Here is an 18,181-nt window from a genome sequence, read left to right on the forward strand (position 1 = left end):
AGGTAGCTGTAGATGGTAGCTCTCTGCTTCAGTTAATTGGAGTAAATGAACTGACACCTTGACCCTGTTCATTCTAGCACCGCATTTTGAAACATTTTAATGGAATAATCTGACATGGGCTAAATGCAGAGAGCAATTTCCCCACGGGGCTCAATAAAGTACAATAATGTAATAATAATATAATATGGCTTTCCATGCAGCTAACTGTACAGACTGTCCAAGAAGGCTGTGTTCTAATTTTAATAAGTTCACATCTAATATTTTATTATTAGTTTGTTATTTTACGGCAAAGAAGAATCTTGTTAGCTCTTCCACAGATATCACTTTTTATTCATTATTTGAACACATTTAAATCTGTTCAAATGCAGTGTGTAAGTGTTATTTTCTTCAAACATCAAATAAAACGAACATAAAATGTTATATGGCTTCATTAAAAATCACTTGATTCTGAAGGGATCAGGTGAACAATTTTAGATAAATGAAAGGATTAAAAGTAAAGGGGGACCCAGAATAGATCCCTGCGGAATGCCATAAAACACGGGAGCAGTGGAGGAAAGAGGCATAAGAGATAAGAAAATGTTATTGGTGAAAAAAGCACCCAATTCCAAAACACAAGTCAATACGAGCATTGTTTTTCCAACAACCACTTTGTGACTAGAAAACAGAGCTGTGTCTTATTCAAAATGGGCTGAAGTTGATAGCAGAGACACAAAGCACAATTTATATATATTGTCTGTAAATGTTTTCCACTTTTTTCAACTGAAGCCAACAATCATGGTAAAGGGAAAAAAATACATTGTTCTAACATCTCAGCTTCTCACAGTCTTTTCAAGGGCAAGCTGTGCAGTCATTTTATGTTTTTAACACATCACTTATTTACTCCCACTTATTCCAGATGTGAGGATTGTATCGACAGAGCTATACTGTCACATACCTCAGCTGTGAGTGTGACAGCTGATTCCGCTGGTTGATGCCAGCACCTGGTGTCTGCACCGCTCAAAATATTGCTCATGAAAATCCACTGCTGAGCCTAATAGGCTCTGTGAAATGTATACGTGTGATTAACTCAATCAATTTCAATAAGATAATCTTTAGTTGCTGTTCGTATTTTTTGACACGATGGTGATAATTAGATTGAGAGACTGACACAGAGTATCTAATTATGGAAATGTGTAATAAAATGTTTCGAGTGTCTGCTTCAGCTCCACTCCCCATTTTTCAGGTGTCTCTTTACGTGTTAAAGATCATTGTTCGTCTCTTGTGAGAGCACTTGTGTTTCTGCAAAAGGGCCTGTTCACATCTATTGCATGCTGTTTCAACATATATGTTAACAGGGTCATGATTACAACACACATTAATGGCTGCTATATACTGTCAGCCTCCACACCATACTGCACCCTGTGCTTCGTCATCTTCAATGTTCTTGAATTAAAAATGAAAGAAAAATACACCTTCTTTCATTTCTTAGGTTTTACATATCAGGACATAATAGAAAGAATCTCGAGTCTTAAAATAATTTAAATACAACCTCAGATGGACAGCAGCATATTGATATTTTACACTATATCATTGTTTATGTAACATAAGCTAAAGAAGCATTGCGTGGGAAAACTAAGTACACCCCATGGTTCAGTAGGTTGTATGACTAACTTTAGAAGTAAAAACTTGAGGTAACGGTTTCCTTAATGACTTTATCAGTTTCTCATAGTGTTGAGGTTCAATTTTGGTGTTCTTTACAATTTCACTTTAGTTGGTTTAGGTTTGTGGGCATTTGCTTATGTATTCTATGAGTAATATATGTAGCTCTTGGGGTTTTTTTTACTGATTCCTTAGCATTCCACAATGAAACGGGTGAATTGTCTGGAATGTCCCCCTCTGGAAATATTGGCAACTGTCAATATTTCTTTCAGTCAACTATGACTGTATCAAAAAAAAAAAAAAAAAGTAACAAAAAAATAAATAAATTCCATTTTTTTTAATCACATTTATTGATTGATAGTCCTAAAACGTGTAAGTGATACTTGAAAAGGTTTCATATACAAACTTTTACATTTTAGACATTGGCGAAGCGTAACTTTCAGGCACAGGATGAATGTGAACGTAAACATCAGTGCTTCAGTCCCAATAAAACTGTATTAACACTGAAACAGTGGCGGTAGCACTAGCCCAGAGAGTGCCCATCGCATGAATCATCAGGCTGATTAATCTACACAGTGACTTCTTCACTTTATACGAAGAAGAAAGAAATGAGCTGTGCGAGTACATTTCCCAGCAGCTTGAGTAGACGGCAAATTCAAGAGTGAGTCACGATATTTCTAATATGTTGACACGTTTTTATAAATTGTGTGCACTTATTTCTGTCACTGACACATCATAATCAGATCTTAATTATTCCTAAGTGGAAATTAATGCATATGGGTGTATTGCCTTCAAGTGATCATTTTTTATGTGCACCTTTTATTGTTGTAGTTGGCCTGTGGGGTTATGCGGTAGGCCGCCATGGTTTGGGAGTGGTAATTGTGGATGCTCAGTGGATAGTTTAAGGCTGGATGAACACTTGTCATGTTTCTCATGGACTTCTCTAGCAGTTTTTACAATGAGGAGAGTCTTGCTGAGAGAGACCACTGCCGTGGGGGGTAGCATTGCTTGGTCGACAGCAATATGTAGGAGGGTAATCTAGTCAAAGTAACATCCATGTGAATCCCAGGACAAAAGGTTTCCCAATTTCCAGTTTGCCAGACCTGTTTTGGATACTTTGTGTTTCATTTTTGCGCTCATTAAATTTTTCTTAGATTTTTATATATTGTTTTATCAAACTGTGTATTTATTCATCTTTAAGCTATTTTGCTGTAGGTTGGTTGGTAGTGGGGTTTTTCTCCTGTTTCATGTCGTTTCCTATTGTGGTTTAGCCCATTTTAATTTAGTTTTTGTATAAAAATATTACATTTAGTCTAGTTTTAACTGTTTCAGTTTTTATTTCTATTATTGGGCCATGGGTGATATTTGTCAGATGGTAAGACCTAAGAAGTTCAGAACAGTAGCCTAATGTAATGCAATACAACCACAAAAACCCGAATCACAGTGTAAAAACAAAGATTAAAAATGAGCCTTATCAGGCTGGCTATGTTGGCAAATTTGGCTCACCCAATTGGCATTTCTTGTGTAGTTTACAGGCTTTCACATCTAGTTTTATGTTAGCTGTAATAACAGCGGTTTGTAAATAAGTATTTGTGTGTGTATATTTAGATCTACTTGTGGAACTTGGGGAATCAAAAGTCATTGATGTTCAAAATCAATTTGCAGTCAAATATCAGATCAGTCACACTTTAAGAAAGCTGGGGGTGGTGTGAATGTGTGACAGGCAGAGAAGTGATTTCTTAATAATGCTGCAATAAGCACTTCCGGCGTTATTGCATCACTCTCCCCACAGACACCTGCACAAACACAATAAATGGATGTGCGGGTGTCATGGGTGCGGGCAGGTTTGAATACCTGCAAAACAAGATCACCTTTCTTGCATCACTCAAACCTCCAGGCAGCCAATGGAACGACTTGGCTGCGAGTCGTACATTGAGTGGGGGCAGGAAATCCTTTCTCAGTATGGGTGTGAAAGTGCAGTGATCCACACTTCCCTTAAAACACACACACACACAGTGTAACTACATAAACAGCTTATTGAGTATGTGGCCTTGCAGCTTTTGAGAAAGCTAAATTGCCGCCTCCACCGTTTCATGTAAACATAATCGAACAGGAGGCTGAGTCACAATGTGTGCCTGTCTTTATGAGTTCTTACAGAGATCACACACATACCACTGTGTGTTTGAAAGATTACTACTTTCACAAAACGTTGTCATTCATACAACGTTGATGAGTAATCACAAATATTCAGTAGCAGCTTAATCATGATACATCCTGTCCTCAAAGGAACCATGCACTTTTACTACAGGCTTTTGACTGCTTAGGGTTGAGACGAGTAATTGGTTGACTTTTTTTAGTCGTCAGATTTTACTGACACCGATACAACCTCGCGTAATAATAATTGTTTTGGTTCACCCTTCAAAAATATACTAGCTAAAAAAAACAGAAACTTACGTTTGAACAAGATTTATCGACCTACACTACAATAAATGTGCAGACAAGATGTTTAATATGAGGTATGACCTCCTCTGGCCATGTTGGAAGCACCTGTCACCTGTTTAGGCATGGACTCCACAGTAATTGCTCTCCATTCCTGGATGAGTGCAGCCTGCAGCTGTGCCACGGTCATTAATTGTGGCTGCCTCTGATGAATACATTGACCTAACATGTCCCAGGCATGTTCAGTAGGAGACATTTTGAGACTAAATGCTAGCCAAGGAAGTGTCTGGATTTGGTCCTGATTCCAGGACGGCCAGCACTACTTTGGCAGTGCGGGGGTGGGCATTGTCAAGCTGAAACAGCTGCTAGGCGGAGTGATGCCGCAAGTACAGTTGGAGCATCTCGTCTCAGTACCTCTGTGCAATCAGGTTTCCACCAAGTGGAAGCAGATAAGAGATGGTGCTATCGTGGGCAAGGCTGCAGCAACAGCTCGGGCACACATGCCAGAATCCAGCATGCCAGTACCACTCCCTCAGTGAACGTCAGTCAGTTGCAGCATTTTGTGCATACAATGTTTGTGTGTTCTGAGATCACTGGCTTGAGAATGTGGTAAATTAAACCACTCCTGTGGTGTACAAGTGAGTCCATTTATGTTCAGTAAACAAATTGCCAATCCCTCTATTGACTAAAAGCAGTCAACCAAAACTGAAAACGATTCACAGAATATGTTTGGGCTTTTCTGAGAGATTAAGGTGACGTTCTAAGAAATGGATTTAAAACAAATATTGAAAGCGTTTTTTCAGTAATGCAGTATTAACACAGAAGAAATAACAGCATTCACTATCTAGAAGCACTGTTTCACAGCACAGAGTCTGAAATATGTCACACAATTAGCCTTAAAGTGAGCACTGCAGCATTTTATATGAAAAACAGAAAAGGCTGTTTAGTCAGGAAAAGAACGTCACATTATATAAAAATGGAGACTAGAATGAGGAAATTGTTGAGGGTTTTTTCTTGTTACGTTTGACAGACTATGTAAAACTCTCTATGGCAGAGAGCTGTTAACAACGGCTTATTTAGTTCTCAAGTGGTAAGCTGAAGACTTCTGTGACATTTCAATACTCTTGTACAAAGACTGCGTGTAATATTACTTTTTTGCTCAGAGCAAATAACACGTTCGCTTTTCTTAATGTTGGTCTTTCTCTGCCACGGCATTGTTTATGTTCTGGCTGCTCTGAACAGTCCAATGCCAAATGCAGTTAATGCAAGTGATAAGACTGGAAGCAATAAAAACGATGTTGCTAATAAGTGTTGAAAACAGGTTATGGCTGAGGTTGAATGTTTATCTACCAGTCAAGTGATGATGAAACAGCCTTATGTTGGTTTCTGCGCATCTTAATAAACATGAGCCCCAAAATCTATTGGTCATTCTATGCACCTCAAGCTACAGACTCAACAAATAATGCTTCACAAAAAACTATTAGGCCAACTAAGATATCAGTGAGGTCATTAAGCTCAAGATCAGGACTTTTTTTGAAGCAGGGAATCCAAAACATATACCCAAATGTTAATGGCTATCCTCTTATTTCTTTATTAGGCACTTTTTTTTTTTAATATTCACCTGACCATAGTTGTTGAAGTCCAGCTTCACCAACCCTCCAGACATCGCTGACAGTAGTTTTTTGACTTTGTTTAGATCCAGACTTGAAGCATTACTGTACCTTTTTTGGTTTATTTTTTAAGAAAAACTCCAGTTAGAGGGTGGTGTATTTTATTTTTTGTTGGTGTATCTTATTTTATTTTTTGTCAAGCACCTTGGTATGCCCTTGGTTTTTTAGTGGGCTTTATAAATAAAGTTTATCATTATTATTATTATTATTATTATTATTATTATCATCATCATCATCATCATCATCATCATCATCATCATTATTATTATTATTATTATTATTATTATTATTATTATCTTCTTTATATCCCATGTTTTAACCTACCTGACTTCTAATAACACCTGGCAGAGCAGCCACATAGAGATCAAAGAATCTGGATGATTTTTGCTTTTGGGATCCCAAAGAGCACCTAAAATGCATTTTTGCATCATCTCAAAACAGTAGTCACACACCCATGATCCTTTTAATCATTCTTCCTGTCCATACCGAACAGAAAGCAAACTGAGCAGATTAGAAGATTGATTTAAAAGTTATTTTATAGTTGTCTAAACTGCCTTAAGCAGTTGCATTTTTAACAGATTGAGGTCTGTAGATTTTGTCCCACTTTGGGAAGGGATTTCTTCACACCCAGTATGGAAAGGATGAGTGATTACTACAACAAAATCTCTTACAGTGTAAATATGGGCATGTGAGAATTTTTTGAGCCATTTCCACACCGCAGTTTTGGTGCCAGGACCAGACTGTATCTGTTAATAAAACTCGACCTGCCGCTGCTATTTTGAGAAGGTCACCCATCATGGCACACTAAGCTCTCCAGAGCTACCCAGATGGCTAAAATTGAGAGGCCATCTAGTGCTACTGTGACTAAAACGGATGTAGATTTGTGGGGCTTCATTTTCTAGTCTGCTGACTGGTTGTTTAGGCTGTTATTCACTCTGATTAAGAACTCTGATTAGAAGGAAGTAAAGAAATCTCACTTTGATCTTCTACTGATGGCAGCAACTTTCTCTTTCCTAACCTTTAACGCTTATGGCTCTGAAGCTTTTTCGGGCTTCGGCCTGAAAGGTTTGAACATCCTGCTACGGCTGGGCGTAGCGATTAGAGCTTCAAATTACAATACGAGTGTTTCCGGAGCAGAATTTATCCTGCACAGGATCTTTTATTTCAAAAAATGACCAGATTCTGGTCATGCTGCTCAAGTGTCTGGTTTCCTGTTGTCTTCACCTGCCTTGTGCAACTTCAGCCCCTGTCAAAAATAAACCAGATGCCATGTCAAGTGACACAAAGCACAAAGATGCTTCTGGGATACTTCTGAAATGTGGAACGGCACGTTTGGTTAATTGTACTCATTGTCTTGAGTGGGCCCACTGCAGACAGGATGCACCGCAGTCATGCCTGGTGCATTCCCAGAGGTCATTCAGGCAGACCACTAAGTCGAGCTCAACAACACTCCCAATAGATCGGCTGATCTCAATGACAGCCCATATCAACACAGGCCTTGATTATATTTTCCATTGTCAGTGGGTCAGCTTGGGTCCAAGTGATCTAAATTCCCTAGATTTCAACCTGCGAATACAAGGAGTCTGTGCAGACGTCCGTGTGCCTGCCAATTTTTTGTGAATTTGCAGATCCATCTGCCAACACTTTACATAACAATGCACTAGCTGTGTAACTACCTGCTGCAGAATTCAAGTAGACTTTAAAGAAGTATAACTGGAATGACTACTTGGCCATTGTGTCTCCAACTGTCTGTGTAACAGAGTTAACAGAGAATTATCAGGGTTTCATTTTTAAGACACTACCATTCTACTACGCTATTGAGAAATATCACAAAGGACACACAATTTAAGTTCCTTCTTAGACATCTTACAAGTGCTGACTACTACAAACCGCTTTGTAGCCCACATCCACCCCAGCTCCTCCTTTTCACTTAATTAGCGTCACATCTTTTTTTCCTCTTGACTATTTTGTTCTATACTGGGGTCTTGTTCCTCTCTCCACCTCCAGCTTTCCACGTATACGTGTAAAAAGGTGGGGAGGTCCCAGATCGGAGTTTTGCAACCTAATTTAAATGATTACAGATTTTGATTGATGTCGTCATGAACTGCTGTTAACTAAGGAAGAATGACCCCAAAACTGCCTAAAGAAAACCTATAATGTAAAATCATTTGGTAAATTGACAGTTCATTAAACTTAAATAATAATTTTCCTGCTTGTAAGCACACAGGCCCAAAATACATAAAGGCGTCTGGAATTCTGCACTTTTTGGGTCACCTTGTTTTTTCCAGGGCCCTCTAACAACTTAAGTAGAGGAAATAGCTGCAAAAAATTTTCAGAGTGGAAAAGCACATTTAATCTCTGCTAAAAAAACATCATTGAGATGGAGTCTAAAGTGAAAATACATCTTTTTTTTTTTTGCCCCAATGATGCTGGCGTAGAAGGTTTTTTTGACTTGTTGTTGACTGGTTGAAGCCTTATATGGACGTAATTGTGTGATTATGCATCTTTAATTAAATTAAAGCATGTCAGTAACATATATATGACTTTCCCTTTATGTGATTATCTTTCCCAGCCATCCCTGGTCATAAGTGAAGCTGGAAAAAAATATCTTGAAAAGGCTCTTTTTCTTTCTTTGTGCAGAGGATGAGTCAGATAAGGGTTATCTGCTTTGATTGAGCCCACTGAATCCCTTCTGAACATTTCTCTTCATAAGTTGCTGCTCATGTTCAAACACGGTTTGCTGTTTCTGTATTTTCCTGTACTAAAACCTTCACTTTGGCCTGTCTAGGTGCAGTATGTCATCCAAGGCTATCACAAGAGGCGAGAATACATCGCTGCTTTTCTCAGCCACTTTGGAACGTGAGTCATGAAGCGATCACAGCACGTGTCTGGCGCTCATCAATTTGTTACTGGAGACATGAATGTAATCGGTGTGTATGTGTTACAGGGGGGTGGTGGAGTATGATGCTGAGGGATTCACGAAACTCACCCTTCTACTCATGTGGAAAGATTTCTGCTTCTTAGTGCACGGTAATTAAATTTTTTTTATATATAGCACCAGTTCACAATAACAGCTGTCTCGGGGCGATGTATACTGCAAGGTAAAGGCATCATAATAATAAAGAGAGAAGAGGAGCGTCAGGTATTCATTCTTTTCTGTGTCTGCACTTTGTAGTGGACCTCCCGCTGTACTTCCCCAGAGACCAGCCCACCCTCACCTTCCAGTCTGTGTACCACTTCACTAACAGCGGTCAGCTCTACTCTCAGGTGCAGAAGTCATATCCTTACAGCCCACGCTGGGATGGCAACGAGATGGCAAAGAGGGCAAAGTATGTAGCACCTGCCTCGTAAAAATACACATTATTGTAATTATATGTTATGCGAATATGTTGAACATTTCATACACTGTTGGGGTGAAACTCAGTGGACGTACAATAATATATTAGACCCTTTACAGTCAGAAAAAGTCATATAAAAATTACTTTTGGAAGGGAGTGTAATACTCTTAAAAAGAAAAAAAAACACAATTTCTCAGATATTCTCAGATATCAAATAGCTAAAAAATGCAATATTCTGTGAAATTAAGTCAGTTAATTTAAAAGGAAGACAAGACACAATTGGATATTCTGACACTGTAAAGTTAAACATGGTACATTGTCCCCTGACTTGAAAATTAATTATTAATTTATGTATTAAGTAAGTAAATTTTTTTTTTTCTCATTTCAAAGTGTTTCAAAATGTTCCCAGAAATGTATGACTTATCATGTCATATAAACTAATCTCAGAGAATATCTGAACTTGAATCTGGATTTTAAACCCTTCCAAGATGTTTTTTTTTTCTTGCTGTGACCCTTTATTCCTATTATTCTACCTTGTAATGAAATCCAGCCTTTTTCATTCCTGTCATTATCTACATTTCATTATCTTCAAAGTCCCTGTCAGCTTGTTTCATTCATTTATCAAAAGTGTTGTTAAAGCTTTAACTATGGTATTATGACGCATTGTCATATGGACTGTGCAGCATATAGACCATCTATTGATATACAGATTTGACCCAACCCTCAGTACACATAAACTAGCCTGACCTTGTTTGAGTAAATGCAGTGTTTGCTCTTTGTATGGTAAAGGTTAATAACTACTGTAAATATTGAAAACAGAAGGCAACGCATAATCTCTTGGCTGAGCAAAGGTTCTTTAGAGGAAAACTACTCGACGTGACACTGAGTCTCATATTTGTGGGCTTTTTGTCTTTGGATACCCGGTTGAATGATGGTGTCATTGTGACAGACAGCTTGACCTTCCTCAAGAGTCACCGACAGCGTTAAGTAAACATTCCAGACACACATCTTCAGGTATATCGAAAATGCAGGTGTTTGTTTTGATTTAGGAAGCTAAACTATTGATTTAGTCTTAGTGTAGTTTTTTGTTGGTGACATTACAGTTGCAGTTCATCCTCTAAGCAGTTTTAAATGCCACTTTGTGCATAGTTTCAGTGGTTATGGGTGTTATTCAGATCCATGTTAATGGAAAGGCCTCTGTGTACTCCTCCTCTGCAGTGATACAGCAGACAGACTCTCCTGCGTAAACCCAGTTATCATTTTCAAACAGAAATTGTTTGAACAGCTGAACTGTTACATCTCCTTTTAGCAATACTGCTGCATGGAGAGACGTGGCATTCAAAGAATCCTGAATAAAAATCTGTGTGAGACTTGACTGTTGTCCCGCCCCCATCGACAAAAAGCTATTTGGCAGGTTAACTGGCAAACGTACAAAAAAAGTTTCCTGGAATAGGCACATGGGAATCAAAAACCTTGACTGATTTAAGTTAGGCCGATCTCCTGTTCAAGATTATCTTCTTGGGCATGTCCAGACAGCTTCTGGTGTGGCTGCTATTTTTGCACTGCTCTCTGAAAGTGCCCCTCAGAGATGCGATTTCACCACAGACGTTAAACTGGTGCAGACAACAACCATCAGCTTCAGTTTCAAATTAATGTGAAGTTCTTTTGAAAGCTCCATCTCAAGGCTACAACTGAGCAGTTTTCAGTTGAAGAGTTCACAGTTTTTAAGCCTGAAGGCAGCTCGTTGGATCAGGAGCAGGAGCACGCTCGCTGTTGTTTCAACAGGTTGTGCACCATGATTGCATCTGCTAGGATGTGACATTCAGATGACGCGATCTCAACTGTGCTGCACAGCGGTGTGCTATGAAGAACACTGTCTTTACTCACCACGTACTTACATTTAACCAGTTTGCCGCCTCAAGACTTTGCCCACTTTCTGAAATCAATAATCAAGGTGAGTGATAATAATTGTGTTGCAGCAGAGGAGGTCAGAGGATGGTGTGCAAACATGTGAAGCGATTTTAATCAGATTTGACTGCTGATTCCACAATTTTTATGCCCCTGTAAACTGATCTCTGCATATGAATATGTGGAATCTGTTGGCAAGGAACAATATTTTTGGCAATAGAAGCCTTCTGGTCATGTTTGGACAGGATATGGTTGTGTGCAGGTACAATTCCTCCTGTAAAATAAACTGTAAAAGAAATATTAATGGAAACAGATAAGGCTGTAGTTCAACGAGAGGCTTACATATCCACTGGCTACTATGGAAGCTCTGAAAAATTGACCTTTGTCGTCAGAGTCAGGTTGACGATGGGTTTCCAAATTGATTGGCCAGTGACCAATGAAATAAAAGTTATGTCTCTGTGCCCTTTACGTTAAATAAGGAATTGGTCTTATTAAGCTAAAACTTAAATCCCCAGTGACATGAACAAGCTGATAGTCGAGAGACTTCCTTTTAGAAAGTCATTCAGGAGAAGATCTGTTCCTTAAACTGCTCCTGTGTTTCCCTTTAGAGTTTGAGGTGCACAGTGTCGTTTCTCATGTTGAATTGTGTTTGCAGGCAATAAAAACATTCTCCTTTTTATGTGCACTTTGCTGCACGCTGGGACTGACCCAGTGAATTTGTCAGATGCTTTGAAGCAGTTGAAACATAATTATTGTCACAATTTATTATGTCTCTGTCTCCCAGGGCGTACTTCAAGAGCTTCATCCCTCAGTTCCAGGAGGGAGCCTTTGCCAATGGGAAGCTCTAGCACTGACTGGCTTGATGACATGCCTGGAGAGTCGCCCGTGGGAGTGTGTGTGCACGTGCGTGTGTGAGTGTGTACCTGTAGTATGCACAGACTTGCTGCAGCAGCAGAGTGATAATGACAATATTCTTCTCAGTCAGTACCTTCGCTTTTTATTGTAGCCGATCTCCTGTTTAGTTGGCCAAAAACTGGCTGTGCTGATGATTCAATCCAATTAAAGGCCTTTATTTTGAAAACAAATGCCAAACTGACTGGAAATAATCTGACAAGCTTGTTGCATTGTGCCACTGACACCAGATGTGAACATGTGTATACACGAGTATCTTTGTCTTCTGATCGTTTGCCACGTGTTTGTCTAATTTGGCCCCAATATTGATGTTTAAATGATCTGTGACTTGCCTTTTAACTGTTTAAATGCTTTTTGATTTCTGTGACAAAGTCTTTGTCTGACATGTTGGCAGTATAAAACAAGTTCCTCCTGACAGTGTGTAATTGCTTTATCATTTGAAAAGTATTAGCACCCGTCTTTGAAATTGTCCTTTTACTTTATTTATTCAAAAGCGTAAGAACTGGAAAATAGACTAAGGAGCATTGTAGACATTAAGACGGCGTGATTACAGCAGTATTGTGTGTCAGGGTCATTCCATGTTCATCTCATCTGACCCCAGCTCCTTTTTATGCAGTGACTTTTGTCTGTTTCATATTTTTTACCTTCATACTATGAATACTATTATAGAAGATTATACTATTGTTATGAGCTCAAGACCCTCAGTGTACAAAAGCATGGGTTAAAGCATATATATATATATATTAGGGGTGCAACGATACACAAAATTCACGATTCGGTTCGGTTCGATACTTTGGTGTCATGGTTCGATATTTTTTCGATACAAAAAATTGTTCATGCATTTTTAATTTGTCATTTATTAAAATTATAAATATATATTTTAACTCAAAAGTACAGTTTTTAAATTTAACCCTAACCCTTGTGCGTGTTTTTTATTCTGACAGCGAATGCGCACCTGCGGACCACTTATGTGCAGCCCTGGTTATTTAGCTCATCATATTGTAGCCACAGAAATTCTTTTGTCCATGAAACCATAAAGCTGCACTTTCTTTTTGCCTTATAGTCTGATTTATCATAACGTCTCCGTTTTGTGGTAAGCTTTTCTTTGGCTGTCACTTCTTCACCCTGACCTGTCTTATTTGGCTCAGCAGAACTGAAATGCTTTTACACACGCATTCACATAAGCTCAGCGATTCTCTGCGCGATCAACCTCTCACATGTTTAAGCTTGCTGCGGGAGATTTCACTTGTCATGTTTTTTAGATTAGATAGAACTTTATTAATCCCTCGGGTGGGTTCCTCTGGGAAATTCGATTTGCATAGTTTGCATAGTAAGCTAACGATTAATAAGACGATGTCAGAGGAATTGGTGCACAAATTATCATCACTCACAGATCAGTGCTGTCGCTCTCTATACACAGTTCGCACGATTGCAAAGTGAAAGCAAAAAACAAGCGCAAATTCAAACGCGATTTCAATATGTCACATATTGACAGTGGCTCACCGATGCCAATGACATAATTACCCAGCTACATTTCTGAAAGAATGCAAAAGCATTGACATATATTTTTCCTACAATAGCCCGACGGGCAGGGAAGAGATAGATTTTTGTAGCCCGACTGGAAAGATCGCTAGCTCCGGGACGTCGGGCTAGCGATATTGCAAGCCCTGTATCTGATTGAGGAATCACTCATCTTTGGAAAAGAGAGTTTATTACAGAGAAATGGCTCTTTCCAAAATAAAAGCTATACTATCCGCTTCTTCTGGGCTATATTCTCAGCAGCATAAGGAGAATCATGTGCTAACAGCTGACTAAATGACTCGGCTAAAGTTAGTAGCATGCTTGCTTTTTTTTGTCTGCTTCCACTTGTCTTTGCACTAGGATGATGTCGGCATAAATGTGCAGTCATATTCGTTGTGTTCCCACTAGTGCTTTCAGGTTAATCTCGTTGAAATGACCTTAACGCCACAACACGGCAAATCTCCGTTAACGAGCTACCGCCGATCGCTCCGTGCATGGGGCTAGACGGCCAACACGTTAACGAGCTAACTGCGCTAACACACTAGTTCACACCAATGTAATTGAGCATTGCATGGCACATCCAACATACTGTTTTACTTTAGTCCATGACTCGCTTACCTTCAGGGTCATACGTCACATGAAAACCAAAATAATTCCAAACGCCAGATCTGAATGAGGTTCAACTTGCCTGTTGCAAGGAGAGCTTAACTTCTGTCTCGCTAGCTTGCCCTGCGCTCTTCCTTCTGACTATGCTGTCTGTGTTGAGCGCTCAGTGGATCTGCGCTCGACAGTGCAGCGTAGGCGGAGTAGTCGAACACAGATTCACTGAGCGCTCAACACAGACAGCATCGTCAGAAGGAAAATTGATAAAATAAATTACAAATGTTGTATTGTTCGATACATATGCGTACCGAACCGAAAGCACTGTATCGAACGGTTCAATATCGATACGAATATCGTTGCACCCCTAATATATATATATATATATATACATATACATACATACACACATATATATACATACATACACACATATATATATATATATATATATATACATATATATATATATATATATATATATATATATATATACACCAAGGAGATGCTCTGTCCCCACTGCTGTTCTGCATAGGCCTGAACCCCCTCAGTGAGATCATTAACAAGACTGGCTACGGATACCGACTACAGAACGGAGCAGTTGTCAGCCACCTCCTGTACATGGATGACATCAAGCTGTATGCCAAGAGTGAACGAGACATCGATTCACTGATCCACACTACCAGGCTATAAAGCAATGACATTGGAATGTCGTTCGGACTGGAGAAGTGTAGTCGGATGGTAACAAAGAGAGGGAAGGTAGTCAGAACTGAGGGGATTGAACTACCAGAAGGCAACATTGCAGACATAGAGGACAGTTACAAGTACTTGGGGATCCCACAGGCGAATGGGAACCATGAAGAGGCCGCTAGAAAAGCTGCAACCACCAAGTACCTGCAGAGGGTCAGGCAAGTCCTGACGAGTCAGCTGAATGGTAAGAACAAGATCCGGGCCATCAACACGTACGCCCTGCCCGTGATCAGGTACCCTGCTGGGGTAATAGGCTGGCCAAAGGAGGAGATAGAAGCCACTGACATAAAGACAAGAAAGCTCCTTACCATGCATGGAGGGTTTCACCCCAAATCCAGCACCCTGAGGCTGTACGCTAAGCGGAAGGAAGGGGGCCGGGGACTGGTGAGTGTCAGCACCACAGTCCAGGATGAGACAACGAACATCCAAGAATACATTGGGAAGATGGCCCCAACTGACCGAGTGCTCAGTGAATACCTCAGGCAGCAGAAACCCAAGAAAGAGGAGGGAGACGAGGAACCATCATGGAAGGACAGGCCCCTGCACGGTATGTACCACCGGCAGATAGGGGAGGTGGCTGATATCCAGAAATCCTACCAGTGGCTGGACAAAGCTGGACTGAAAGACAGCACAGAAGCACTAATCATGGCAGCACAAGAACAAGCTCTGAGCACAAGATCCATAGAGGCTGGGGTCTATCACACCAGGCAAGACCCCAGGTGCAGGCTGTGTAAAGATGCCCCAGAGACAATCCAGCACATAACAGCAGGGTGCAAGATGCTAGCAGGCAAGGCATACATGGAACGCCATAACCAAGTGGCCGGCATAGTGTACAGGAACATCTGTGCCGAGTATAACCTGGAAGTCCCGAGGTCAAAATGGGAGATGCCCCCAAGGGTGGTGGAGAATGACCGAGCTAAGATCCTGTGGGACTTCCAGATACAGACGGACAAAATGGTGGTGGCTAACCAACCGGACATAGTGGTGGTAGACAAACAGAAGAAGACGGCCGTAGTGATCGATGTAGCGGTTCCGAATGACAGCAATATCAGGAAGAAGGAACACGAGAAGCTGGAGAAATACCAAGGGCTCAGAGAAGAGCTCGAGAGGATGTGGAGGGTGAAGGTAACGGTGGTCCCCGTGGTAATCGGAGCACTAGGTGCGGTGACTCCCAAGCTAGGCGAGTGGCTCCAGCAGATCCCGGGAACAACATCGGAGATCTCTGTCCAGAAGAGCGCAGTCCTGGGAACAGCTAAGATACTGCACAGGACCCTCAAGCTCCCAGGCCTCTGGTAGAGGACCCGAGCTTGAAGGATAAACCGCCCGCAGGGGCGTGCTGGGTGTTTTTTTTTTTTTTATATATATACATAGATACTGTATCATTATGTCTTAAGTGCAAGAGATGTTCACATGAGCTGTAAAACACACAAAAACTGCAACCATATCCATTTTACAGCAGCTCAACGTCTAAAGCAAAATCTGATTTTTGTTTGGTTTGATTTTTTTTTCTATAACCAACTTTGAGCATTGTTAACATGGGATAGATAGTTTTAACACTAAAACTGCTCCAGTTTATTATCTGTGACACACAGTAACAGAAACCGGTAGCCTGCATGTTCTGATTTCTGATGATCCACCTGACTAAAGTGCATTTCAAGTGAACTTTCAGAGGTTAACTGACATTTGTTTCTATTACTCTATATCACAGACATTAAATGTGTCTTTTGTCAGTGGGTCTAAAATGGATTTGTGCGTTTTCATGTCGATTTAAGAAGTTATGTGGGCTCAAAAATGCTTGAATAAAAGGTGTGTATTAAAAAGTGACAGAAATTCAACCCACCCTTTGAGGGTCACTAGATTTTCCCAGCGTAATTTTACATAGCTTCATTAATTAAATATACTAAAGTTGATTCTGAGGGGGTCACGTGGGAAATTCATTTAGATTTGATTGAGTTTATATGGAGTAGTCTACTGTTAATATAAAAGTAGCTACATTTGGATTTAATAACATTGATCAGGCTTTTTTTTAGATGAAAAAGTTCATCTGAGCAAATTTGTTACATATTTTAACTATGCCATAAAAAGAAACACTGTACAAATCAAATGAGTATGCACATTAATATTATCACCTAAAGCAATATTATCTTTAATAATAGTTCACCATTATTTTCGCCTCACACAAATACAATTTATATACAACACAGTACTAATCTGGAGAGGATTTAGTGTGTCTGTCCATATCAAAGCCAATTAATCAAATGCAGTTGCACATGCATCACATGTGTTTGCCTTTCCCATAGCAACAATATCATCGATATTTTCAGGTCTGGCACGGAGACATCATTCTTCCCCTCGCGTCCAAATACGCGCACAGAAAATCTACCTTGAATAATGCGTTGTTCATTATTTTAGTTCAAAATGACTCTCTGCCCTCCAAATGTGTTCAGTGGTACACCTCGGTATCTGCAGTGCATTTCAAACCCCCACAGATGCTGTTGTTTTTTACAGGCCCTCAGTGTGCTTGTGTAATATGGAGCCGCAGCACAGAGAGGATGAGAGAGTGTGTGTGTGCCTGAGTGAGGCAGCGTGTGCGCTCGCTTGTTTTCATCATTAAATACGAGGGTCATAGTTAGGGGTCCTTCCTGGCCTGAGGCGCAGCCCTTTGCTATATTTATTGTTGGTAAAGCAGCAACTGTCAAGTCTAATTGAGAACTATAGGGTGAATGTATCTGGGGCATTTAATAGCATCAAGGCTCTTAATAAAATAATTAAAAAGCAAGATTCTTTTTGTCTTTTTCACTGCCCCGCTCCATGTTTCTTGCTCTAACCTTTCCCGACCAGCTTTCAGAACATCTCAGCCGCGGGAGGAGCTGCTCTCGTTTTGCAGAGCTGAGAGCTGATGGGTGGGGGTTTGAGATGGAGTTCAGAGGGGGGTAGTAGCATGACAGGGAGCATCTTTAACGAGCACGAGCGGAGGCTAGTTTAACTTGACTGTCACAGCTCGAAAGGCAGCGATTGATTTTCCAATAGTGTTGAATCTCAGTGCAGGTTTGGCTCTGAGCTTGAACCCCATCCCTGCCAAATAACCTGCTGCCTTACATTAGCTCAAACAAAATTAGCTGAATCGTTAGCAGCTTACATCATTCCCCTCAATTCCCAACCGTGCCCGTGCAAAAGGTAAACTCGCCCAACTCTTGAAGTTTCCCCTCAGCCGCTGACGTTGACCCAACCTGACATAAGCCCTTTAAGTAACTAGTAAACAATTCCTTCCAAAGTGGCTTAAACTGTGTCACTGTCGCAGTGCTTAAGTCGCATTTAGTTAGCCTCCTCCCTCAAAAGTGTCTGCTCCCAAACATGGCTCACCTTTACACGCTTTTAAGCAACTTAACGTGGATTTATCCGCTG

General features: G+C 40.3%; 1 protein-coding gene across 1 annotated transcript in view; it reads left to right on the forward strand.

Moving 5' to 3' along the window:
* The window catches only part of babam2 (BRISC and BRCA1 A complex member 2), a 123,071-nt gene extending 110,751 nt beyond the window's left edge, over window positions 1–12,320 (forward strand). Inside the window, exons 9-12 of the mRNA XM_086275533.1 lie at window positions 8,536–8,606; window positions 8,695–8,777; window positions 8,923–9,076; window positions 11,778–12,320. Of these exons, the coding sequence (XP_086131659.1) occupies window positions 8,536–8,606; window positions 8,695–8,777; window positions 8,923–9,076; window positions 11,778–11,841 (372 nt within the window). The 3' untranslated portion in view covers window positions 11,842–12,320. The remainder of the gene's footprint in view (window positions 1–8,535; window positions 8,607–8,694; window positions 8,778–8,922; window positions 9,077–11,777) is intronic.
* The last annotated feature ends 5,861 nt before the right edge of the window (window positions 12,321–18,181 follow it).

Source organism: Aulonocara sp. 'chitande type north' Nkhata Bay, linkage group LG19 (genome assembly GCF_057382095.1).
Source record: "Aulonocara sp. 'chitande type north' Nkhata Bay isolate Kocher_YH1m ecotype deep benthic linkage group LG19, A_spYH_male_GT1.1, whole genome shotgun sequence".
In the NCBI taxonomy this organism is placed as follows: Eukaryota; Metazoa; Chordata; class Actinopteri; order Cichliformes; family Cichlidae; genus Aulonocara; species Aulonocara sp. 'chitande type north' Nkhata Bay.